Below are 27546 nucleotides of genomic sequence, written 5' to 3'. Positions count from 1 at the left end.
GGAGAATGCTATCTTTTTTTGCCTTGCAGCTACTGATTCTATTTGTGTCTTCCAAGTTACAGCTCTTGTGTGGGAGATTAAGACTGATTGCCCGTGAATGTGTCTCCTTAAAATGGCAGATAAATCACTACGTAGATAAAACTGTAACCCTCTATTAATTAATTTTATTCCAGATATTGCAGACATGAAAATATTTGGCCCAGGATATTTCCATCCAATTTCTGTTAATGATAAAATCATTCAGAGAGGTATCTGTCTGGAGAAAAAAAAAAAGACTGCACGCAGTCATTACCTTCTTTTAAGTTATATCGCAACAATAAAGGCTTCAATGTATGCCTTTAAGTACAAGATATTTAATCTTTGCAGAACTTCGGCAATTTTTTTTTTTTAGGAGGTAGTTTGGTGCCTATATAAAAGCACTGCTGCTTCTTCTCACTATCAGCCCATTAATCATGGAGTGTGAACCTGTGGAATTGATATTCTACCTCTTGCATGCTTTGATGTGACCACTTTTTAAAACCAAAATATAATAATAAATTACTTCTCTGGTTCTGTCAGTGTAATTTTCATCTGATTTAGATAGCTCTGTAGTTTCACATAGATAGAAATGTTTGGAGCACACAAAAACCTGCTCCCTAGAAACAGAAGGAACTATACTTATCCTCTCCTCATGCTCATGAGTTGTTGGGAAACTATATTGCTGAAATTTCAGTGGTTTATTTTCTTGGAGTCTGTGTGTGTGTGTGTGCAGTAAAGCAGCTCCTTTTTATATTTTAGAGAGCACTATTTTCGACCATCAGCTCAAATTAAAAATCTTATCTTGATGGACTTATTTGAGAGAAATAATTCCACGTTAGTATGTGGGAATAGACAATTATTTCCATCTTAAGCTGCATTCTCTAGAGAAGCAAAACCAGTGAAGCGTATTTATATCAAGGAAACAGCTCATGTGATTTTAGAGGCTGGAAAGTCCCACGTCAGTGGGTCAGGAAAAAGCCTTTTCCTGATTCATGTAGCAGAGGCTGGCAAACCCAAGACTGGCAAGTCAGAGAGCAGGGTTCTTGCTCACAGGCTATTGAGGAAGACGAATCCCAAGATTGGCAGGCAAGACCGCAAGGCTTCTCCTGAATCATGTATCTGCAGGGGCTGGTGAACACGAGAGTGGCAGGTTTGAAAGCAGGACTCCTGCTCACAGGCTGTGAAGATCAATGAATCCCAAGATCAGCAGGTAAGCTGTTAGCTCAAGTCACAAGAACTGGAGGTCAGACAAACAAGAGGCAGCTGCAGGATCCAGAGTGTAGGCTATGTGCCCCAAAAAACTCCGTTTCAACTCATTGGCTACTCACAGCAGATTCCATCATGGGGGACATATAAACACTGAGAATCATGGCCCAGCCAAGATGACACACAATCTTAACCGTCACCATTTCCATCCATTGAAATACATAAATTTTATCACCAGAAGTTTTACTTTTTCTGACTTTTGTGTGATATTCACTGCTTTTCACCTGAAAAATCTTCAAAGCATGCATGTTCCAGAAATGACTACAGGAGATGAGCATGTGGCATTAATGTAGTCTATGCAGACTGGCTTAAAGCATGTGAGGGCCCTAAACACAGATAATCTGTGATTCTCCCTCCTCTGCTTACTCAAGCATGTGAGTTATATATATATATTCACGTGTGTGTGTGTGTGTGTGTGTGTATGGAGCTCTGGTGGTGCAGTGATTAAGATCTATATATATAATATGTGTGTGTGCTAGCTATCCATGATGTAACTTCTTTTTAAATATGACTATAATATTAGTTATTGAATGCAAAAGTGGCATATAACATTTTAGCAGAATGAGGTGAACTGGATTACAAAATTTTTAATGGATGCGTGGCACTAAGATTTTTACTATATACCACATTTTCTACAAAAAGAATATTTTACAACAAAGAACATGAGTCAGTGAACTTATTTCAACAATCAATGTAAAATTCTGTTGATCTCCCACAACAAAAAATTGACTTTCATCAATTTTGCTTTAAACAGCTCATACTTCAATTCTTGTTTCATAACTAATACTATAATTATAAATGAACAAATGAAAAAAATGTCATAAGAGAAAATTGAATGATCAGAAAAATATTACAACAAATTACTATATTTTTAGATAGATCTTTCATCTCCTCCATATTATAATTAAAAACATTTCTTTCTATTCTTTGCTCTTACAAATGCTTTAACGATTTCATCGTAATTAAGCTGCAGAACAATATCTACTTCCATACATAATAAGGATAATAAATTGAGTCTTTCTTGAATCATTGTTGTACTCTGAGGGTTTTTTAGTATCTTTAGCTACAAAAATGAGTGCTCTGTTTTTCAGTTTGTCATCATTAATGTTAGGAATATGTAAAACAATTTCAATACTCAGAATTATGTATTGTATTTTATCTTCTATTATGGAATCATGCACAGCTACAAGATTAAAAAAATTTTTTTCCGAATCTGTAAACTTACTTCTCATGTAAGAATGAAATTGTTGCAATTTCCTATAAAGGTTTGTATTTAACACATGAGGATAAGTCTGCACTCATTTCTTGGATGCCTTCATGCATTCTTCATCAGGTATATTCACCTTGTTTAAGAAGGAAAATCAATTTGAAAGAACTTCATACACTTTCGCCCTTCTTTTCATGAAAGATTCAATTGTGTCAATAATGGTGTAGTATGTGGTTACATGAACTTGATCTCTGGCACTCAGTGAGACTTCTGGAGCACATCTGTCATTTATTTGTTTCTTTCTAATGCTCAAGAAGATAAGTAAAGTATTATAATCACATGTGCAAAGACCCAGAGATAGAAAATCAAAAGGGAAGAACACACTCATCATTACTCAAGCTGAAAGAACTGAAGAAATAATTCAACCCTCAAATTGCAATACTGAACAGTTCTACAGGGAAAGTATTAAATGACACAGGAAGCATCAAAAGCGGTTGGAAGGAATACACAAAGTCACTATACCAAAAAGAATTGTCAATGCTTGGCCATTTCAGGAGGTAGCATATGATCAGGAACCGATGATACTGAAGGAAGAAGTCCAAGCTGCACTGAAGGCACGGGCAAAAAACAAGGCTCCAGGGATTGACAGAATACCAGTTAAGGTGTTTCAACACTAGAAGTGCTCACTGTCTATGCCAAGATATTTGGAAGACAGCTACCTGGCCAACTGACTGGAAGAGATCCATGTTTATGCCTATTCTCAAGAAAGGTGATCCAATAGAATATAGAAATTATCGAACAATATCATTAATATCACACTCAAGTAAAATTTTGCTGAAGATCATTCAAAAGCAGCTGCAGCAGTATATTGACAGGGAATGGCCAGAAATTCAAGATGGATTCAGAGGAGGATATGGAACCAGGGATATCACTGCTGATGTCAGATGGATCCTGGCTAAAAGCAGAGAATACCAGAATGATGTTTACCTGTGTTTTATTGACTATGCAAAGGCATTTGACTATGGGGATCATAACAAATTATGGATAATATTGTGAAGAATGGGAATTCTTAACTGTGCTTACGAGAAACCTGTACATAAATCAAGAGGCAGTCATTCGAACAGAATGGGGTGATACTGCATGGTTTAAAGTCAGGACAGGTGTGCATCAGAGTTGTATCCTTTCACCATACCTATCCAATCTGTATGCTAAGCAAATAATCCCAGAAGCTGGACTATATGAAGAATGGGGCATCAGGATTGGAAGCAGACTTATTAAACAACCTGCTTTATGTAGATGGCACAACCTTGCTTGCTGAAAGTGAACAGGACTTGAAGCACTTACTGATGAAGATCAGAGACCACACCCTTCAGCATGGATTACACCTCAACATAAAGAAAATAAAAATCCTCACAACTGGACCAATAAGCAACATCATGATAAACAGAGAAAAGATTGAAGTTGTCAAGTATTTCATTTTACTTGGATCCAAAATCAACACCCATGGAAGCAGCAGTCAAGAAATCAAAAGACATGCATTGGGCAAATCTTCTGCAAAAGACCTCTTTAAAGTGTTGAAAAGCAAAGATGTCATCTTGAAGACTAAGGTGCACCTCTCCCAAGCCATGGTGTTTTCAATCACCTCATATTCTTGTGAAAGCTGGACAATAAATAAGGAAGACCAAAGAAAAGTTGACACCTTTGAATTGTGGTGTTGTTGAATAATATCAAACATACCATGGACTGCTAAAAGAATGAACAAATCTATCTTGGAAGAAGTAAAACCAGAAAGCTCCTTAGAAGCAAGATGGTGAGACTATGTCTCACAATCTTTGAGCATGTTATCAGGAGGGATCAGTCCCTAGAGAAGGACTTCATGTTAGGTAAAGTAGAGGGTCAGTGAAAAAGAGGAAGACCCTCAATGAGATGGATTGACACAGCGGCTACAACAATGGGCTTAAGCATAACAAGGATTGTAAGCATGGCACAGGATTAGGCAGTGTTTTGTTCTGTTGTACATAGGGTTGCTATGAGTCTGAACCGACTAGAGAGCACATAATAACAACAAATTCATTCATTCTTCACACGTTGTTTTAGACAGTTATGATGGGTTTCCCTTTCCTGTGTTACCATATTTTAAGATGTGACCTGCTAAAAATGGATCAAACTGGGCAGCAAGTTCAAGTAAACCCTCCAAAATTTCATTTTGTGGGGACCCAAACACTTCATTTCTTCCTTGACAAGATAGTCCATGTTCAGTGATTGTTGTAATGGCAGCAGTACTGTGTTGCAAAATGGCTTTCCAGTACTGATGTCCTTCATTGTGTTCCCAGTTCATGAGTTAAGGCAAAACCATGTCTTTAGTTTTAAATAAGACAACATAAAATCTCTGTGACTTGAACTGTTTTCATGTTTATCAATCATATTCAAGTTGCATCAGTCGCTAAATCCATCAGTAGTAAATTGAGAATTGAATGATTTAGGACTGAGTAGTTTGCAAATAAAACGATATACATAGCTAACTAATGTAGAAAACATGAGCCACTTCTTATAATTCTCACAATTAGCTTTGCACCCTAGAAATATATTCTGGCTACAGAACTTTGTTTACTATCCAAAAATTTTCAGCACCAATTTTCAAATGATCCACTGATTTACATCTTTAAATACAATAATTTACATCATTAGAAGAAAAAATATTCCACAAAGCAGGATCTGTATTTCTGTTATTTATGGGATCTGCAGATGTGACAACTTCAGATTCTAAAATACTTTCACTTTCTACACCATTGTTAATTTCTTTTTTTAACTACAGCAAGGAATGGATGCAGAATTTGGAACAAATAATCTTATATTTGTATTGCTGTTAGTAATTTCAGCTCCAGCAATACTAGTACAACAATTTGCACCCATTAAATGGGAATGTTCAATGGAAGACGTCTCTTCTGATCCATTAAATTTTAAAAAGGAAGTTAATTCTCAAATTTTAAGGATTCACATACCCTCTTTTTTTTTTTTAAATCTTCTGTGAGCTTTCATTTTTGCACTCCACTTAGTTGTTGGCATTCCATTTTATCTGGACATAAATTTGGTCACATTTTAAATTTGGTCACATTTTAAATTTGTTTCTACTGTAGCATATACGTTTTAATATTTGGAAATATGTAAAATTTATAAAACACGGAAAATTTATAAAATAAAATTTATATTTAAATTTGGACATTAACACAAAAATTTATATTTGAAAATTAGTAAACAAAAAAATTGATTTGGAAGATGTGATTTTGTTATTCGAGTCTGAGATAGTTAAAGGAAATAGTACTTACAAGGCAGTCAGGAATAATTTCATTCATTTGTTGTACCGAGTTTGTTGGCAGGCCCTTCGCAGACCTCCACAAGTGTTTTCCATTTTAAAATCATACTTAAAACCTTGCTCACCCACTTTCTGTTCTTTGATGCTACGTTTTCAGTTCATTGAACTACTGCTGATACTTGATGGGGATGAGAGTGATCACCAAGAGCATGATGCAAATATAAGATTATGCTCAATCTGAAGATGCGTTTCGGTTCAATTTGCACAGAACCAGGTGCATCATGAGTCATGTGATTATACTGCTGCTTGTGTGTTCTTATGTGATTGACAAGAGAGAAATCAATGTGAGGTTATACCTGATTGGTCCTAAATGAAAAGGAAAATATAATTGTTATACAAAATTTATACAATGGTATCAATTTCATTTAGTGCCCTAACAGTTCCCTTCCACTGCAGTGCTGGCTTTTGTTTGTATCCCGTCTGCTTGGCCTCTATGGGTCTTTGCTTTAGACAACCGGTGCCCCTGTTTTTGAGCTGATGCCCTAAGTACCATATGATTGCTTGGCAAACTGTAGCCTGTTGGTTTTGTTAGATTTTCCTGAAGATATGAAAATATCAGTATGGGTAATTTTCACTGGCGAACTTATTGATACAATGTGTTTATTTTAAATCTAGTTATACTTCTTCCTAAATTCCCTTTCCCACTCACGTGTGAGAAATGTTATCTGTGGCCTGGGATAAAGGAATGATCTATACCAGAGAAAGCAGTAACCTTCTGATCTCAGTATGTCTTGACAGTAGTGTCGTTTTATCGCCTTTGACAAGTCTGGGTCTGGTTTAAAAGAGCTCCTCTCCTACTTTTTTGTTCATTTGCTTTGTTTTATTTTGTTTGATTGTCCTGTATTTAAGAGACTTTTTTTCCCTACCAAGTAAGAATGTAACTATGGCTTTTATTGAGTCTTCCATATTTCAGTCTGGTAATACAGATTTCATTAGAAATGATAATAAAAGTTATACAGGAAACTAATGACATTTAATTGCTATAACATATACATTAAAGAATGAATTAAAAGGATGGAATATTTAACATAATGTGAATCAATATACCAAATATAGCACACACTTTTCTCTGAACTTTTTCATCTTGTTTACTTATTTATCTTTTAAGCTTCTCAAGCCATTTGCCATATATAACCTGTAATATATGGAGAAAGAGAATGCTTAATATTTAAGTTTCACAATTTGAACAAGACAAAGATCTCTCTTATAAAAGCTGACCTTTAAGGAACATAAAATGTCTTGTGTTTCCTTTTTCATCTGTGTTTGTATTGTGTGTTCGGTGTGTTGGGTGGTGAGTTCAGTGGAGAAGAGGTTAGGTAGGCTAAGGAAGGTATGGCAAGTTACATGTATTTAAAAAAATACTTGTAGTAAAAGTATGGCATTGCATATTAATACAAATTAATACAAATATTACACTAAAAAAATTACACTGCACTGTATTAATTCAAGTTACTAATACAATCACTTATTTATTCATAAAAATTTCATTATTTAAGAAATGGTATCAACATTACATAATGGAATTGAATACATGTTTTCGTAGAGTAGAGAGGAAGTGTTCTAGAAAGAGAACAGAGTCTAGAGAGATTGACATTCCCTCTAGAATAAGAGAATCATGAAGGGGAGAGTCTTTAGAAAGATGAGGATGAAAGCAATGGAAAAATTTATAATTACATAATTTTTAAAAACAGAAAACTCAGGGTTGGGTTGATGATGGTTTGGGATTGAAATTCTGACCCGGGGGTGAAATACATTCTTTGCTAACTCTAAATCGTGGGCTCTTGAGCAAGTTCTGGAAACTTACAGATATAAGTAGGGTTGTGAAGATTAAAAGTAATGTGCCACATAAATGATAGTTAAATAAAATGATCATGCCTTTGATCAATGGAGGAATAAAGTAGGATCATGATGGAAAAGAGAGATCTAGATTTTGATCTGTTCATGCAACCTTTCACTCAACCCAGATTTCTTAGAAGACTGCTCTGAGTTAGGTAGTGTACTGTGTTAGGTGCTAGTTACACTTTGATGATCAAGTCTTTATTGTATTTTCTACATTTTTGTTGTGTGCTGGTGAAAGGCATCGGTTAAATGTACTAATAATGAACTAGTCTCAAAGCCTAGAGTAGCAGGATGTCATTTTGTAAGTGATATGAATACTGAACAAAGATATGTAATGGGCTTTAAGAGACAGACATCTGTTACTACCTAGCTGTCATTACCGTATTTTTCATTCTTTAAGCAGGGATATTAATATTTGCCACCTCTCTAGCGTTACCCCTTGAGATAACTGAGATTACCTTGTTGAATATTTGTGGGCATAATTAGGAGTGCAAAGCTATAGAAATATGAGCTTTATTCTATTACTCACTTCAGCATGTCCCACAGAATTTACTGGCACAATTATGATTCAAAGAAGTAGAATATAGGAATTTGAATCACTGAACAAATCTGCAATGCAACTCTATTCTGTGTGGTATATTTCATATAAAATTTTATTAAACTCTTTGAAAATTTGCCCCCTTAAGGGTTTAGGTTAAATAGCCTGGATTAGAAAACTGAAATTTTATAACGCCTGAAATTCTAGCTTCCCACTTTATTACGCTAACATCTCACAGGGAATTCCAGAACAGTAGATGACCTTACATAATATGAGTTCAATACTCATCTGCATTATGCAGGTGCGTGCTTTAGACTAGATCATAAGAAATTCAAGCCTCAGCTCTTATTTCCCGTAAGATAGTTTTTATGCCTAAATTTCAAATATAAACTTGATTGTTAAGAATGAAAAATTGAATAATGATTGTTGTCACTTAGAATTTTGAATATTGTCTTTCATAATGAAAAAAAGTAATTTTGAATGTCTGGTTTTTGATGAATATATTGTAATGTATGAAACTCCTCAAGCAGGGCCTGGGAGAGTGTCACCTAGTTAAACAAATGAACATTTCTGCAGCATAGCAATAAATATTCATATTGTTGTTGTTAGTTACCGTTGGAGTTGGATCTGACTCATGGTGACTTTACCTACAACAGAACAAAATGTTTCTTGGTCCTGTGCCATTTCATGATAGTTGAATGTTTGAGTCCTTTGTTTGGCTATTGTGTCAATCCATCTCATTGAGGGTTTCCCTTATTTTCACTGACCCTCTACCAAACCTTTTTGAACAATTGGTCTTTCCTCTCGTGTCCAAAGTAAGCTAGCCAAAGCCTCACCATCATCACTTATAAAGAGAATTCTAGTTATATTTCTTCTAAGACTGATTTGTTCATTCTTCTGGTAGTCCATGGTATATTCAATAGTCTTTGCCAACACCACAATTCAAATGCATCATTCTCTATTCTTTTTTCATTGTCCAGCTTTCACATGCATATGAGGCGATTGAAAAGACCATGGCTTGAGTCAGGCACACTTAAACATCTTTGCTTTTTAAAACTTTAAAGAGGTCTTTTGCAGCAGATTTGCCCAGTACAATACATTTGATTTCTTGACTGCTGTTCCCATGGATGCTGATTGTTGGCAACTTCAGTTTCTTTTTTCATTTATCACGATGTTGTTTATCAGTCTAGTTGTGAGGATTTTTGTTTTCTTCATATTCAGGTGTAATTCATATTTAAGGTTGTAAAATAAATTTACCAGTCGCCATTTCCGGCTCATGGCGACCCCATGTGTGTGAAAATAGAACTGTGCTGTATAGGGTTTTCAATTGCTGATTTTCAGAAGTAGGCCACCAGTCCTTTCTTCTGAGGTACGTCTGAATGGACTCAAACTGCCAACCTATCATATTAGCAGTTTGCACCATCCAGGGACTCAGTGAGATAAAGACTTTAAATAGCCTCACATCAGTTAATTTCTGGTTTTTCTGACAAATGGTCTTGAACCAGCATTTCAATTTTCAGAGATTTTTGAATTTTGGACCTGTGAATATGAGATTTTAGATCTATATTAAAGCATACATACTTAATAGGACAAAGTTATTTTCTACAAACAAAAATAGCATGTCTTGGCAATTAAGAACCATAACTTGGCGCCACCAGATCCCAGGTTCAAACCCTTTGGCAAAGTATTTATTCTCTATGCCTCAGTTTCTTCATCTTCAAAATGATATAATAATAATAGAATAAAGTAATAGGATATATTATTATATACTATAGTAATATAATATAATTATATAGTATAACAATATAATAATAATAATAGAACCTACATCATAGGTTGTTACAAAGTACAATAAATTAGCATTATAAAATGCTTAGAAAAATGCCTGGCATATAATAGGTACTATTTAAATACTGTTCCATAATGTGATTTACTTCATTTAAAGTTAGCATCAGAAAATAACAAAAAATACACTAAGTTAAATTTGGTTGTCTGAAAACAAATTTTGTGTCTAGTTTTAATACTCATGAGTGCACATTCAATTATTAGATACCCAGTTGGTAGGTATTTTCTACCATTGCACTTCCTTTCTCATATGGCTCAGTCAGGAGAATGGACAAAAGGAAAAGGAAGGAGATGTGTTCACAGCAGCCTGTGCTATTGCCAGCAGGTATTTAGGCAGAAAAGAGGTTTAAATAACATCCTAAGAATGGTGCTATATTCCTGATTTAGTGAAATAATGATTAGTGATCCCTCTGGGAATGGACCTCTTTTAAGACCAAAATAATGATATCTTAAAAAAAAAATGAAATTAAATTAAAAACTTCGTAGTCATGTGTGATGGTGTTAGTGTGAGCCAGACAGCTTAAGAGCACCATCCTTGCCAAGCTCCACAGGGCAAAAAAGCCAGCAGGTCTACTTACAGTTTTCTCTACACTGGTTTAGGTGTCTGAGGTAAGAGCGGTGGTGAAGTCCTTGCTTTTCTAAATCACCTTCTGCTCCTCTGGGGAAAATAAGCCAGGGAATATTTTGGAGAACGAATGCAAGAAATTGTAGGTTCCATTTTTATGACCTTCCTCTTTGGCCTGAAACCAATCTGGCCCTACTACACTGAGGTATAGCTGCCTCGGTTCCCAAGGGCCATTCCTGGAGGACCAGGGGCCTCTTCTCTCTTCCCTAATCTTATCTCTAGTTTAGGACCCTAAGTTTCCTATATTTATAGGAGTGTTGAGATAAATTCAATTAATCTTCTAAAGATATTTTTGTTCTTCATCCAGATATTGAACCTTGTGGCAACCAATTATATAACATGTGCATTTTTTATTTTTATGTGACAAAATACATGTCACTGAAACACGTTAAAAAACATCACCGCAGTCTGTAACTCTGCAACAGTTTGCACAAAGTACTTTGCAATGGATTTTTTTTTTTAATCCTGTCCAGGATAATGCAGATTTTAGGCAATGTGCCAATACTGAGAATCTTAACTCCAACAAATGATACTGTATGTTCTATGAATGAGCCCTTTGAATAGGGAATTTGTTAGAAAGTTTGTGGTACCCACTAGATATAGACTGTATCAGACAATACACACTCTTACAAAGCCAGATTATGTAATTATGTGCCTTATACTTAGTGTTCTAAATTCCTCAACATTCCTTAATATTCCCAAGAGGGGAAGTTCTTTGACTTGGTTTAGTACAAAGGTTGCTGAAGGAGGAAAATAAGTCCCCTTCTCAATTCTGGGTAAGAACAGCCAGAAGTCTTTGGGAGGCATCAGGGTTAAGGATGCTGTACTAAACAATCGATAAGGATTTATGAAAATATATTTTCTTTTTTAAAGCGTGTTTCTATTGCTGAAAAAAAAAATTGCTGAAAGGAGATAAAAATTTCTTTGGGAGAAGATATTTTAGCAATAATCTTTGTGTAAATGAATTTATTACATTTATTTGACCTCTGAAATGCCATAAATAAAGTCCTTATGTACCTGAACTTCCTCAGTCCTGCTTCCTATTTTCCTCCTGTTTCCTGATAAATCTCACCACTGACTTTACTGGGAATTCTGTAGTTTTCTTGAACATATTCCTAACTCCTGTATGAAACTTTCTGTGTTCTGGTACTTGATACATATTAGTAATCACTTTACAACCTTTACTTTGAAAACATTTTTGGATAGCCTTTCCATTCAGGATCCTGGAATTTTTATAAAACCACAGAGGTTTTTTTTTGAACTAAAGGCTGTTGGTTTGTGGAATTTCCTTTAACTGGAAGCACATATGTGTCTGTGGTTTTAGTGTTTTCCCAGTTTTATAATATCCTGCTTGTTTGTTTTTATTTTCAAAGCTGGAGAATTAACCATCAATTTTCATATTTTATAGAGAACTAACATTTTTCCTTCTTTCCCCCCCCAGTTGAAAGAGACAAGGATTTCTCTCATCAACGAAGGCATTACAAAGAATTTCGATTTGATCTTACTCAAATTCCTCATGGAGAAGCAGTGACAGCAGCTGAGTTTCGGATATACAAGGATCAGAGCAACAATCGATTTGAAAATGAAACAATTAAGATTAGCATATATCAGATCATCAAGGAATACACAAATAGGTATCACCTTTATATCTAATTTATGTCCTAGAAAACAAATGTTAAATTGTAGTAAAACCCACTGATAACCCACGTGACCTATTGAAATATGTTTTCTGTAGATGTAATGGCATGCAAGGCCAGTTGTAGATACATAGAAAAGTAAGAGTAATTGATCTGAAAAAATCCTTATGTATTTTACAGCTTTCCCCACTCATGACACCAAACTGTGTATTAAATTGCCTCATGCTTCCCCATAACAACCTCTCCTAGGTAGGACATGGTAATCTGACCAAAAAAAGAAACAAAACACAAGAATCTAAAAAATGTCTTGCTTTTAATTTTTCTTAAGCGATTGAAGGCATTTTATCACCCTCCCACACACGCACACAATGAAGATAAATATTTGTGTTCTTTCTTTTATACTAGGGGAAATTTTCTTTGCAACTTGGAACCTTGACTTTTATTCTCTAAAAGAGAGGCTAGATTAAAAATGCTTCATTTTTCTATCATATCACCACAATTAAAAAGAATTTCAACTTGAAAAGTTACTTTTAAATCCAATTTTTTAGCCTTGATTATTTGTTATTTCACGTATTTCTTAGCAACTAAAACGGAGGTAGGGAAAAGGGAGAAAAAATAAAAGACAAAAAATAACAACTATGCCTCTGGCCAGTTTTAAAGCTATGATCATTTCTTGAAACTTCTGTCACCAAGCTTATATTTTATCTGCTTTGCATTTTGAATTAAACTCAGAAAAAAATGAAAAGCAAGTGCAGACTGTACTCACTAATGCAGTGAATTCAACAATACATATATATTCTCACATACACAAAGCTCACTTTCTCTAAGGTATTGCTTGAGACTGGTGGGGCTGGGAGTCATTGCACTAATCTAGACTGATGTTTTACAGTTTTACATTCAAGACATCATCTGATCTCTGAATCATCCAGTTTATGAATTCTTTGACAGTGTTATATGACCAAATAAAGGAAACATTACTAATTCATTATGTCATCTCTTTTCTCTCTTATTTATCTTAATAAGACCTAAAACTCTTAAAATTATGCCTTGTATTCTTACCACCCTCCATCTCTCGCATTTATCCCTACTCATATTTAAACATGTGCAATTTAAAGGAGTGTTCCGATATTTATTCAGACTTTTATTTTTCTTGGTAAAAAGTTCACACTCTTTGCATCATTTCACTTATTTAATCTTTTCATATAAGGCTGACAGCCCCAAAATCTATATAGAAGGCATTGCTCTTCAGTCGCACCTCATATATCTGGCATTATTGGGAAATGAGGTTTTCCACATGATTGAATTTTCCAGATAATTCTGCTGAGTTCAGCATGCTTTTGTTGATCGTCTACCATGTGGCAAGCACAGAGCACATAAGATAGAGTAAATAAGACCTCAAAAGCTCATAGCCTGGGGGCCAGAGGCTGTGGTGGGCCTGCTGCACACAGACTTTAATAACTATAATACAATGTGCTAAGCACTATGATGTAAGTATGCACTAAGTGTTGTGGAAATACAAATGGAGGGAAAATTAATTCTTTGGGTGGGAGAGTGAGAAAACTTAGGGGAAGCCACTGAGAAGAATTCACCTTTGAGCTGGGCCTTTCAAGATAAGTAGGAGCTTCCTAGGCGCGCACACACACACACACACACACACACACACACACACAAAGTATCCTAGAATAAGAATCTCTAAACAATAAAATGTTTAAATGTATATGAATGAAACAATAAAAAAAAAAATTGTCAGCGTCAGTATTTCTACTGATAAGAATAGCAGCCAGCACTTATTCATTTGATGAATACTAACCATATGTCTGGCACTGTGTTAAATGCTTTACATGAAATAGATTTTTCACAAATTATTTTTTATATATATATATATATTCCCAAAAGAAAATGTACTATGTATAATTCACCCTTTTCCTAATGCTCTGCTATGATTATAAATTTCTGTGCTCCATTGTAAAAACATTTTAAGCTAGCCTGCTCAATGTCATTAGCCACCTTCAGTGCTTGGATAAATTTAGTTAAGCTGTCATCATTCCAGTTCACAGTCAGCTTCATATTTACATCATCTCCCTCCTCCTGCTTCTCTAAGATTTGTGATTCTTCTGTGGACATACTTCACAACGTACACTGACAGTTTCCACTCAGGAAGATTTCATGGGCTCTTGAGAGCAGTGTAGCAGAATGAGACACTCAGATGGTCAGAGACATCTTCTCTAAGTATACAGGGCACTACGCAGGCATACCTTGCATTTCTTCAGTGTGCAGGGATCATCCTCTATTTCAGTGGTTCTCAGCTGAGACAATTATTTTGCTCCCTAAGGAAATATTTAGCAATGTCCGGAGACATTTTTGGTTGTTACAACCGGAGGGAGGGTGCTAATGGGTCTAAATGTTGGGGTAGGAATGTGGGTATGGATGCTGCTAAACGTTCTACAACGGACTAGGCTAGCCCCCCTCCCAGAATTATCCCATCAAAGATATCCATGGTGCTCTGTTTGAGATTTGAGAAATCCTTCTCTATTTGAAGATCCGAATTGTAAACCTAAAAATAGAAATGATTTGTCTCACAAAGCAGTTTATCAGCTAATTCTTCTTAGACTATTTCCTATTTGAGTGACAAGAATATAATATAAAAGAGCTCTAAGGAAGCTGTACTGGGTGCAGTACTGATTCATGAGGAGTCATTAAGAGTGATCAAAGTATCTACCTAATAATTTCATGTATTTATTTCTTGTTGCATGAAGAGACCTCCCGTGGCACATGTTTAGATTTTTCTGCAGGGAAAAATAATGGATGATGTGATGTCAGTAAACCTGCTAAATATTATAAAAGTGTCTTGGCAATTAAAGAAAAAAAATCCCACAGAGAGGAAAGTAATTGAATTTTCACAGTGGAAATTCAATTTGTTTTTCCATTTCTGCCATGCTTGTCATTCAAAATTTCATCTAATATTACTGCTTCACCAATTTGCATCTGTACCTGAAAGTGTAAATATGCAGCATGGGATCAGAAAGTCTGAAAACTTATGTACAGTGAGATTTACACAATATGATAATTACCATTTGAAAAGACCAATGAGCTTGTGGCATTATAAACTTGAGAGAATCTCATTTACTAACTTGTGGCACCTCCTTAATATATTCAGTACTAGAGCTGCAGGTCGGGTTCCTTGAATGATTTTTTTCTTTTTGTCAAATACTCAGAAGAACTGTATGTTTTATCTTTGGGTGGACTTTTTTACATTTTTACTAGCTTTTCACTACTCAGAGATGAAAGGAGATGAGATAGTGATGATACGGAAAACTTTGTGAACGTGAAGATGTCACTGTGGACTTTAAGGTGCAGGTGTCATGGCGTAGAGGTAGTGTTGCACCTAATCCTCCAAAATTTATCTGTACAGCTTCCAGACAATTTTCAAAAGCTTTTCTTGGAAAGTTTTAATGCTTCTTAATTAGATAGTGAATGTATTCTTGGTTGACTGTTTCTTCTCTCTTTCTCTCATCTATGCACACACACACATACAATCCACATGTGTTGTTGTTAACTGCTATACAGTTAGCCCCAAACTCAGAGTGGCCTCATATGTGTCAGGATAGAACTGTGCTCCATAATGTTCTCAATGGCTGATTTATTGGAAGTGGATAACCAGGCCTTTCTTCCTGGTCTGTCTATAACTATGTTTGTTGTTGTTGTTCTCAGGCACCATCAAGTCAGTTCCAGCTCATAGTGACCCTATGTACAACAGAACAAAATGCTGCCTGGTCCTGCACCATTCTCACAATCTTTGCTATGTTCGAGCCCATTGTTGCAGCCACTCCATGTCAATCCAGCTCATCAAAGGTCTTCCTTTTGTTTGCTGACCCTGTACTTCATCAAGCATGATATCCTACTCCAGGGACTGGTCCCTCATGAAAACATCTCCAAAATTTGTGAAAGGAAGTCTTGCCATGCTCACTTCTAAGGAGCATTCTGGCTGTACCTCTTCCAAGACAGATTTTTTTGTTTTTCTGGCAACCCAAAATTGTACTTTGGCTCTCATGGACTCCTTCGCCAACATCATAATTCAAAGGCATCGGTTCTTCTTCGATCTTTTTTATTCAGTGTCCAGATTTCACACACATATGAGGCGATTGGGTCAGCTTGGGTCAGGCACACCTTAGCCTTTAAACTGGCATCTTTGCTTTTTAACAGTTTTGAAGACATCTTTTGCAGCAGATTTGTCCAATGCAACACATTGTATGACTTCTTGACTGGTGCTTCCATGGGCATTGATAGTGAATCCAAATAAAATGAAATCCTTGACAACTTCAATATTTTCTCTGTTTATCATAATGTTGCATATTGGTCCAGTTGTGAGGATTTTTGTTTTCTTTATGTTGAGGTGTATTCTGTACTGAAGGATGTAGTCCTTGATCTTCATCAGCAAGTGCTCCAAGTTCTCTTCACTTTCAGGAAGCAAGGTTGTGTTTTTTGCAAATTACACTTTGTTAATGAGTCTTCCTTCAATCCTGATACTCCATTCTTCTTCACATAGTCCAGATTCTCAGATTATTTGCTTAGTTTACAGATTGAACAAGTATGGTGAAAGGATACAAGCCTGACACACACCTTTCCTGCTTTTAAACCACTCAGTATCCCCTCATTCCACTCGAATGACTGCCTCTTGACCTATGTACACGTTTTGCATGAGCACGATTAAGTGCTCTGGAATTTCCATTGTTCGCAATGTTATTCATAATTTGTTACGATCCACACAGTCAAATGCCTTTGCATAGTCAATAATACACAGGTAAACATCTTTCTGTTATTCTCCACTTTCAGGCAGCTCCATATTATATCAGCGATGATATTCCTCATTCCATGTTCTATTCTGAATCCACCTAGAATTTCTGAAAGTTCCCTGTTGTTTACTGCTGCAACGATTTTTCAATTATCTTCAGCAAAATGTGTGTGATATTAATGACATTGTTCAATAATTTCCACATTCTGTTGAATCACCCTTTTTTGGAATGGGCATAAATATGGATCTCTTTTAGTCAGTTGGCCAGGTAGCTCTTTTCCAATTTTCTTGGCATGGAAGAGTAAGGGCTTCCAGTGCTGCATCCATTTGTTGAAACGTCTGAACTGGTATTCTGTCAATTCCTGGAGCCTCATTTTGTGCCAGTGCCTTCAGTGAATCTTGGACTTCTTCCTTCAATACCATAGGTTCTCGATCATATGCTACCTCCTGAAATGATTTAACATCGACCAATTCTTTTGGGTACAGTGACTCTGTATATTCCTTCCATTTTCTTTTGATGTTTCCTGCCTCATTCAATATTTTGCCCATAGGATCCTTCAACATTGCAACTTGAGGCCCAAATCTTTTCTTCCATTCTTTCAGCTTGAGAAATGCCTAACATGTTTTTCCCTGTTGGTTTCCTAATTCCAGGTCTTTGCATAATTTCATTACATTACTTTACTTTGTCTTCCTAGATGCCCTTTGTAATCTTTTGTTCAGTTCTTTTATTTCATTATTTCTTCCATTCTGTTTAGCTACTCTACTTTCAAGAGCAAGTTTCAGAATCTCTTCTTGTATCCATTTTGGTCGTTTCTTTTTCTCCTGTCTTTTTAATGGTCTTTTACTTTTTCCTTTTTTTTTTTACTTGGTTTATGTTTGATGTCCTTGATCTTATCCCACAACTGTTCTGGTCTTTGGTCATTAGTTTTCAAATATGTCAAATCTATTCTTGAGCTGGTCTCTAAATTCAGGTGGAACATACTCAAGATTGTACTTTCGTTCTTGTGGACTTCTTTTAATTTTCTTCAGCTTCCACTTGAACTTAACATAGGAGCAATTGATGGTATGTTCCACAATCAGCCCCTGGCCTTGTTCTAACTGATGATATTGAGCTTTTCCATTGTCTCTTTCCACAGATGTAGTCGATTTGATTCCTGTGTAATTCCATCTGGCAAAGGTCCGTTGTATAGTTGCAGTTTATGTTGCTGAAAAAAAGTATTTGCAATGAGTAAGTCATTGATCTTCCAATTTTCTATCATGCAATCTCCGGCATCATTTTTATCACCAAGGCTGTATTTTCCAACTACTGATCCTTCTTATTTATTTCCAGCTTTTCCGTTCCAATCACCAGTAATCATCAATATATCTTGACTGCATGTTTGATCAATTTCAGACTGCAGAAGTTGGTAAAAATCTTCAGTTTCTTCATTGTTGACATTAGTGGTTGGTGGATAAATTTGAGTAATAGTCGTATTAACTTGTCTTCCTTGCAGATGCATGTATTTTATCCTATCACTGACAGTGTTGTACTTCAGGATAGATCTTGAAATGTTCTTTTTGTTGATGAATGTGATGTCATTTCTCTTTAATTTGTCATTCCTGGATAGTAGACCATATGAATATCCAATTCAAAATGGCCAATACCAGTCCATCTCTGCTCACTAATGCCAAGGACATGGATCATTAATCATTCCAGTTCATTTTTGGGAACTTCCAATTTTCCTAGGCTCATACTTTGTACAGTCCATGTTCTGATTATTAATGGATGTTTTCAGCTGTTTCTTCTCCTTTTGAGTCATGCGCATCAACAAATGAAGGTCCCCAAAGCATTACTCCATCCATGTGGTTAAGATTGACTCACTTTGAAGAGGCAGCTCTTCTCCAGTCATATTCTGAGCACCTTCCAACCTGAGAAGGACATCTTCTGGCATTGTATCAGACAATGTTCCACTGGTATTTGAAAGGTTTTCCCTGGCCAATATTTTCAGAAGTAGATTACTAGGTCCTCGTCTGTCCTAGTCTAAAAGCTCTGCTAAAACCTATCCACCGTGGGTGACCCTACTGGTATTTGAAATACTGATGGCATGGCATCAGGCATCATAGCAATACCCAAGCCACTGCAGTAAGGCAAACTGACAGATAAGTAGTGTATACCTATATAAAGATACACATAATTAAAGCCACAATGACCTGTAGAATATTCCTCTTTCATTGTCTCATAATGTTGGTTATACAAATAAATTTACTTCTTTTAGATAATTTTTCAACTTAATTTTTTCCCTCTAATTTAGGGACAGAGAGTTATTATAGACTATGTATCATTAAGTGTTCCTAAAGCTAATGCCAATGAATGAATTGCTATATTAAAAATTTGTAAGTACAGGTTATTAACTAAATGAGAATTCTATCCAAGGAGTCATCCATTGCATTTGGTTTATCCAATTCCCATTGTTCTAAAGTGGCCTCATTTATAAAGAAGTGTCATAGTCTTATTCCAAGATATTATAGATACGTAATCAATCTTATATTTATTTCAGAAGGTTTTCATTATTGTCTATGTACATTTCTTCTAGTGTTGAGATATTTTGAAATGTTATATCTTCTAAATATGAATACAAATGTGTCCTATAATTATCCTCATGTCTCTTGCTTTATCAAAATATCCCTCTACTTGATTCTGTTTGTTTCCACTTCCCCAAAATTCTACACCATTTCCTTTCTCTGTATGTTAGCCAATGTCACTAATACAGAAATTTACTTTGACCCCTTTCACTTTCTCCTATTTTATTCGCCCCAACTCACTGCAATTTGATTTCCATCAACTTCTCTCAATTGAAGCTGATCATCATAAGATGGCCCACTAACAGCCTTCTCCTACCAAATCATACTATTTGTCATGTCCTCAGTATTTGATATTGCTATTTCCTATTAAGTATGTGAAATATGCCAACTAGGAATGTATCTGCTCCTGTACAAAAAGTAGAACCACTATGAGTCATATGGGATAAGGGACTCATTACAGGGATTTGACTTTCCACAATCATGGGGACTGGTTGAAACAGTTCATGTAAAGCTGTTGCTTCTGTATCTGGTGATGGGTCTGAAGGATGTAACATGGGCAGTTGGGATGCAAAATGGATGAAGGGTTGGAAAGAACAAGAACTGAATCCTGTGAGGATAAGCTGGAACTTCAAGGACAAACTGAAATCATGTCTATTTCCCATGCCTCTGAGCCTCCAACTTCATTGATGCAGGTGACTTGCAGGGGAAGCTGGTGTACTTCACAGCCAGCTGCTTATACCCCTGGATCAGGATGTGGAAAAGCTAAAGGAAGTGATCCGGCAGGAGCTGGAGGAATTGTAGGCCAGGATTTGGACAAACTGATGGAGTTGAGATCCAGTTTGAGCTGGAGGAGAAGCAGACCCAGCTATTCATCAACATGGTGATCCAGCAGATCAGAGACAAAGTACATGAGCAGCGGGAAAGCCTGCCACTGGACCAGTCTTCCAAGCATAATCTTGGCTGCTGCTTCAATCCATTTTCTAAATCTTGTACAAATTTCCACTATGACCAACTCTAACCCAGAAGGAAACACAGAAGGTATATCTGGGATTCATAGTTAGAGATTAGCTAATTTGAAAAAGTACAAAACCTTAATAGCACAGCTTTTTTAACTGGGCACCATACACACATACCTTTTATAATCTTTATAACTTCCAAGGAAACCCTGGTGGTGTAGTGGTAAAGTGCTATGGCTACTAACCAAAGGGTCGGCAGTTTGAATCCACCAGATGCTCCTTGGAAACTCTATGGGGCAGTTCTACTCTGTCCTATAGGGTCACTATGAGTCAGAATCGACTCAACTGAAATGGGTTTGGTTTTTGGTTTATAACTTCCAAAAAATAATAATAGCAAAATAATGCTTTTTATTCATCTTTGGGTGATGTTCATTCCTTTTCTAGTTGGTTATACTTCCCCTTTGGTGTCCTGTAATTTAATTAGTGAGACATGAAGTTGTCTTAGTTATCTAGTGCTGCTGTAACAGAAATACCACAAATGAGTGGCTTTAACAAACAGAAATTTATTTTCTCACAGTTTAGGGGACTAGAAGTCTGAATTCAGAGTGCCAGCTCTAGGGGAAAGGCTCTATCTGCTCTGGGGAAAAATCCTTGTCTCTTCAGCTGCTGTTTCCTTGTTCCTTGGAGATCTCCACGTGGCATGTGAATGAATAGATGAATTTGTGAAATGTCTGAGGTCACTCTGTGGCTCCATTTCTACCTAACTTGCCTTAGGCTGATAGCTCAAGGCTCAATCATTTAGTGCCTCAATCCAAAATTCAATGGTCTTTCAGCAGAAGGAAAGCAATTAAGATATGATCTGGGACTAAGTGGAACAAACATGTCCTAAGAGAAGGTGCTCTGAAAAAGAAATGTGGAACTCTGGGTTCTGGTCTTAGTTGGGCTCCAACTAGCTGAGTAACCGTGGAGAAATCATTCAACTTCTTTTTATATTTTTCCGTCAATAAAGCAGTGGTTTGGCTAAGTAATTCATGTTCCAGTTCGTTGGAGTATTCTATGATTTCTTTTGGTCGCTTTCAAAGGTAGAATCCCAGACTAGCTGGTTTCAAACATGAAATTCTTGGTTATATATATTAGTTTTATAAAGAAAATATCTCATTTATTTAGCTGCAGAGATACTAGGGTAAGCTAACATTTTCAAACATCCATTACTACATGCAAGGCGTGCTACTAGGCATCTTGACATAATGTGTATGCTTCATTATAGGGACATCACATATCATGATATAACCACATAAAGATGATATCCCATTTACCCAAGTAAAAAAATCAAAAAATTTAGAGAAGCATATGGAATATTTATCCATTAAATTTGCTTAAAGTTTTACAGTGGGTATTTTTTTTTATACTTAAAATAGTCAAAACTGTAACAGTTTATTAACAGAACTAAACATACATATTTTTAATCATGTTATATTAAATAATTCCATAAATATGGCCATAGTCCTTGTTTCTACTCTCAAAATACTTATGTAATAACTTTCTCAAGCTCTTCATATGCATCTTTGACATCATGTCTATCACTAGAGCTGCCTTTTGAATCATTTATCACAGTTTTACAAAGCACATCACCTTCAAGTCCATCTGTGTTTGAAAAATAGCATTTTTTGAATCTGTGTATGATGTTAAGGAGCACTGGTGGTGCTCCTTAGCGCTCAGCTGCTAACCAAAATATTGGCAGTTCGACCCCACCAGGCGCTTCATGGGAGAAAGATGTGGCAACCTACTTTCCTAAAGATTACAGCCTTGGGAACTCTATGGGGGCAGTTCTGCTCTGTCCTATAGGGTTGATATGAGTCTTAATCTAGTCGATGAAAATGGGTTTGGTTTTGGTTTTGAGTATGATACTGTCACTATAAATACATGTTATCAGAAGCACAAGTGCCCACAGGTTTTTGCTTGTTTGTGTGTAGATCTGTAAGTTTAGATCTATAAATGTTATATCCAGAATACAACCTCTTACGCTATGCTTATATAAGTAATTTTTAAAAGGCATACTTATAAAGATAGCCAGTAGTTGGTTTTTTGAGACAACATTCCCAGGAATAATTACTAAATTTCCTTTGTCATCTTTTTCTTCCTTCCCTTCCTCTCCCCTTTTACATCCTCTTCCCTCTTCTTGTAACCATTTCTATCAGCTAACATCTATAAGCAACTAAAATAAGCATCTACTGAGGCCATTTGAAGGTAATGTGCCTTCCCAAATAACACTTCTTCTAACTTTACAATTAAAAATTAAGCAATTTAGAGACACCTGTATTATGATTATGATAGACTTGTAAAGTTTCAAGTGTAATTTCCCTTTCATTCTGATAAATATGTAGAATACATTACACGTAATTTCTTTGGTTTTCACAAAAATCTTTTAATGGGAGGATTATGATATGATTTTTTTTATACATGGGAAAACTGAGGCTGAGAAATTCCTTATTTGTTCAAGTTTCATCTGATCCATATATCCTTGTTCATTTCATTGCACTACACTGATACTTATATTAAAGATGATAAAAGTTATGTTCTAGCTCTTCTTCATTATGTTCTTAAGTACATAGCCCTAGTTTTCCCATTACACCAATCTGCATTTTCAGATGGGTTGTGAGGTTGGTAATAACTCAAGTTTTGCTGAATTTTGGCTCCTGCTGCTCAGTTCTTAGTAAAGTACCCCTCTAGTGTTTTTGAGACATGCCAAGACATATATACAAAACTCTTTCCTCTTTCAGTGAAAAAACAAAACCCTTAAAAATCAATATATATAAGTCCACCAGTTTCTCATACATGACTCAACATATTTAAGCTCCTGAACATGATTAAAGTAAGATCTGCTAAAATACATTTGTTTTTAGCTATAAATGAATAGATTTCACACATTGAAAGTGAATGACCAAAGACCAGATGAGTTCTGGAATGACATCATACAGGAAGAAAGCAAGAGGTCATTAAAAAGACAGGAAAGAAAGAAAAGATGGGTGTCAGAAGAGACTCTGAAAATTGCTCTTGAATGTAGAGTAGCTAAAGCAAAAGGAAGAAATGAAGTAAAAGAGCTGAAGAGAAGATTTCGAAGGGCAGCTTGAGAAGACAAAGTATTATAATGAAATGTACAAAGACCTAGAGATACAAAGCCAAAAGGGAAGAACAATTGAAGGAAGAGGTCCAACCTGCACTGAAGGCATTGGTGAAAAACAAGTCTCCAGGAATTGACGGAATAGCAATTGAAATGTTTCAACAAACTGATACAGCACTGGAAGTGCTCACTCATCTATGCCAGGAAATTTGGAAGACAGCTACCTGGTTAACCAACTGGAAGAGATCCGTATTTGTGCCCATTCCAAAGAAAGGTGATCCAACAGAATCTGGAAATTATCAAACAATATCATTAATATCAGAGACAAAAAAAAATTTGCTGAAGATCATTCAAAAGCAGTTGCAGCAGTTCATCAGCAGGGAACTGCCAGAAATTCAAGCCAGATACAGAAGAGGACATGGAAGGAGGAATAAAATTGCTGATGTAAGATGGATCCACGCTGAAAGCAGAGAATACCAGAAAGATGTTTACCTGTGTTTTATTGACTATGCAAAGGCATTCGACTGTGTGGATCATAACAAATTATGGATAACATTTCGAAGAATGGGAATTACAGAACACTTAATAGTGCTCATGAGGAACCTGTACATAGACCAGGAGGCAGTAGTTCTAACAGAACAAGGGAATACCGTGTGGTTTAAAGTTAGGAAATGTGTGCGTCAGTGTTGTATCCTTTCACCATACTTATTCAATCTGTATGCTGAGCAAATAATACAAGAAGCTGGACTATATGAAGAAGAATGGAGTATCAGGATTGGAGGAAGACTCAGTAACAATCTACTGTATGCTGATGACACAATCTTGCTTGCTGAAAGCAAAGAGGACTTGAAGCACTTATTGATGAATATCAAAGTCTACAGCCTTCAGTATGGATTATACCTCAACATAGAGAAAAATCCTCACAACTGGACCAATAAGCAACATCATGATAAAATGGAGAAAAGGTTGAAGTTGTCAAGGATTTCATTTTACTTGGATCCGTAACCAACACCCGTGGAAGCAGCAGTCAAGAAATCAAAAAACAGATTGCATTGGGCAAATCTGCTGCAAAAGATCTCTTTAAAGTGCTAAAAAGCAAAGACATCACTTTAAGGACTAAGATGAACCTGACCCAAGCCATAGTGTTTTCATTTACTTCATATGCGTCTGAAAGCTGGACAATGAATAAGGAAGAAGAATTGAATAAGGAAAGAAGAAGAATTGATGCCTTTGAATTATGGTGTTGGTGAAGAATATTGAATATACCATGGACTGCCAGAATAATGAAAAAATCTGTCTTGGAAGAAGTACAGCCAGAATGCTCCTTAGAAACAAGAGCGGCAAGACTTCATCTCACATACTTGGACATGTTATCAGGACTGAGCAGTTCCTGGAGAAGGACATCATGCTTGGTAAAGTAAAGGGTCAATGAAAAAGAGGAAGACCTTCAGTGAGATGAATTGACACAGTGGCTGCAACAATGAGCTCAAACATAGCAATATATGTGAGGAATGGCACAGTACCTGACAGTGTTTCGTTCTGTTGTACACAGTGTCATTTGTTGTACGTGAGTAGGAACCGACTCTACTACTCCTAACAACAACAATATATAAATGTGCAGCACAAATACATGTATTCACATATATGCATATTATCTTTCACCTTTGGGTAACTATATTTAATACATCTATATATTTCATCGGTAGCATAGTGATTAAGTGCTGTGGCTGCTAGCCAAAAGGTCGGCAGTTTGAATCCTCCAGGCGCTCCTTGGAAACTCTAAGGGGCAGTTCTACTCTGTCCTATAGGGTCACTATGAGTCGGAGTCGACTTGACGGCAGCGGGTGGTTTATATATTTCATGGAGCCCTGGTTGCACAGTGGTTAAGATCTCAATTGCTAACCAAAGGTTGGGAGTTTGAATCCACCAGCTGCTTCTTGGAAACCGTATGGGGCAGTTCTACTGTCCTATGGGGTCACTATGAGTCGGAATGTACTGGATGGCAATGGGTTTGTTTGCTTGTTTTTTTTAATACATTTCATATCCAGTAAGTCTATCTGGGTATTGCGAATATTTTATCTGTTAAATATGACTCTGCGTTTAACAACTGCGTGATGATTTCCTTTAAGCTGTGTAAGAAATTCTTACACTGATCTACATCATAGTCAATACAAATTCACCTAAAAAAAGGAAAGCACAAATTTTAATGATTATAAATTATTTTCACTAATATAAATTTATTTTTATATATGTATTTTTTGCAACTATTTCAGTGTTGATAATTTCTTTAGTTTGGCATTTTTCTTTTCCTGGAAATTCGAACTAATATGAACATCACCTAAATGACTACCTAAAGATAATTAGTTGTAATCATTTCTCAAAATGTAAACATCATCTCAAGCATGGCATTTTCAGAGTTGGTTATAATATTTTTACCGTATTTCAAATGACAGCAGACTTGAACAGTGTAGAATATGAATATTTGCCAAGCTGCAGGGTGATTTATTCTATTTAAGAAGCTAACAATGTGATTAACTCCAAGATTGCAATCTCAAGGATATTTATCAAATATCTCAAAATTTTAAGGACAGTCCTTATTTTCTGACATTTTCTTTAGCAGGTTTTCTAAGTTCAGAGGAAGAGGGAGAATTTGATTGACATTATGTCATACTGTGTATACAAGAAAAAAAAAACAAACATTGCCTTCGAGTTGACTCCCACTCATAGCGACCCTATAAGACAGAGTAGAACTGCCCTGTAGGATTTCCAAGGCTGTAAATCTTTATGGAAGCAGAGTGCCAGGTCTGTTCTTCCATGGTGTGGCTGGTGGCTCCAACTGCAGACCTTTCATTTAGCAGCAGAGCCTTAACCACTGTACCATTAGGGCTCCTGTGAATATAATAGGTCCTTAAAATTTAAGGAGCCTTAGTGTCACAATGGTTAAGCTCTCTGCTAATGGAAGGTTTGACAGTTTGAACCCACCCAGCAGCTCTTCCGGAGAAAGACCTGGCTGTCTGCTTCTGTAAAGATTATAGCCAAGAAATCCCTATGGGTTCATTCTATGCTGTTGCGTGAAGTTGCTATGATTTGGTACCCAACAACAACAAAATTCAAGTTGGAACTAATCGAATTGGTTCACTGCTTTGTAGTGTATGCTTATCATATGTCTGCAGAATCTCAAACTGAATCCTATATGGGATATTGAAAAGTGCAGCAACCTTCCTTTGATAAATACTATGATTGGAATTGTGAAGAATGAAATTTGCCTTGTTCAGAGTAGAGTAGCTGGATGATTTAATAATTATATTGTATTTGTTTTAATCTCTCTGGGTTAATGGAAAATGGTAGAAAGTTGAAATAAAGAAATGAAAATGTATTTAAAATATTGACTTCTGTTAAGAATAGTTTAATTTTCATTTTGGTGCAGTGGTTAAGAGCTACGGCTGCTAACAATACAGTCGGCAGTTCAAATCCACTAGGTGCTCCTTGGAAACCCTATGGTGTGGTTCTACTCTATCCTATAGGTTCGCTATGAGTCAGAATCAATTTGATGGCAATGGGTTTATTATTTTTTTAGAGTAATTTATTAAAAAATAATATTTGTGTATGATTTGATTTTATTCAAAAAAATTTTTTATAACTCACCTTTGAAGTGACTTCTATGATGTAAATAGATGGCAAATGCAGAACAATGTTTAACACAGCTTGCTATGACATAGCTCTGATTTTCCACAGATAAATAATATGCTCCTAAGTAGATTCAGAAT

The 27546-nt window shown here is 36.0% G+C and overlaps 1 protein-coding gene across 1 annotated transcript in view; it reads left to right on the top strand.

The window, feature by feature from the left end:
* The window catches only part of BMP5 (bone morphogenetic protein 5), a 141597-nt gene that overhangs the window by 68152 nt on the left and 45899 nt on the right, over positions 1-27546 (top strand). Inside the window, exon 2 of the mRNA XM_003404418.4 lies at positions 12153-12345. Within this exon, the coding sequence (XP_003404466.1) occupies positions 12153-12345 (193 nt within the window). The remainder of the gene's footprint in view (positions 1-12152; positions 12346-27546) is intronic.

This window comes from Loxodonta africana, chromosome 1, assembly GCF_030014295.1.
Source record: "Loxodonta africana isolate mLoxAfr1 chromosome 1, mLoxAfr1.hap2, whole genome shotgun sequence".
Classification (NCBI taxonomy): Eukaryota; Metazoa; Chordata; class Mammalia; order Proboscidea; family Elephantidae; genus Loxodonta; species Loxodonta africana.
This window is presented reverse-complemented; position numbering and strand designations above follow the sequence as displayed.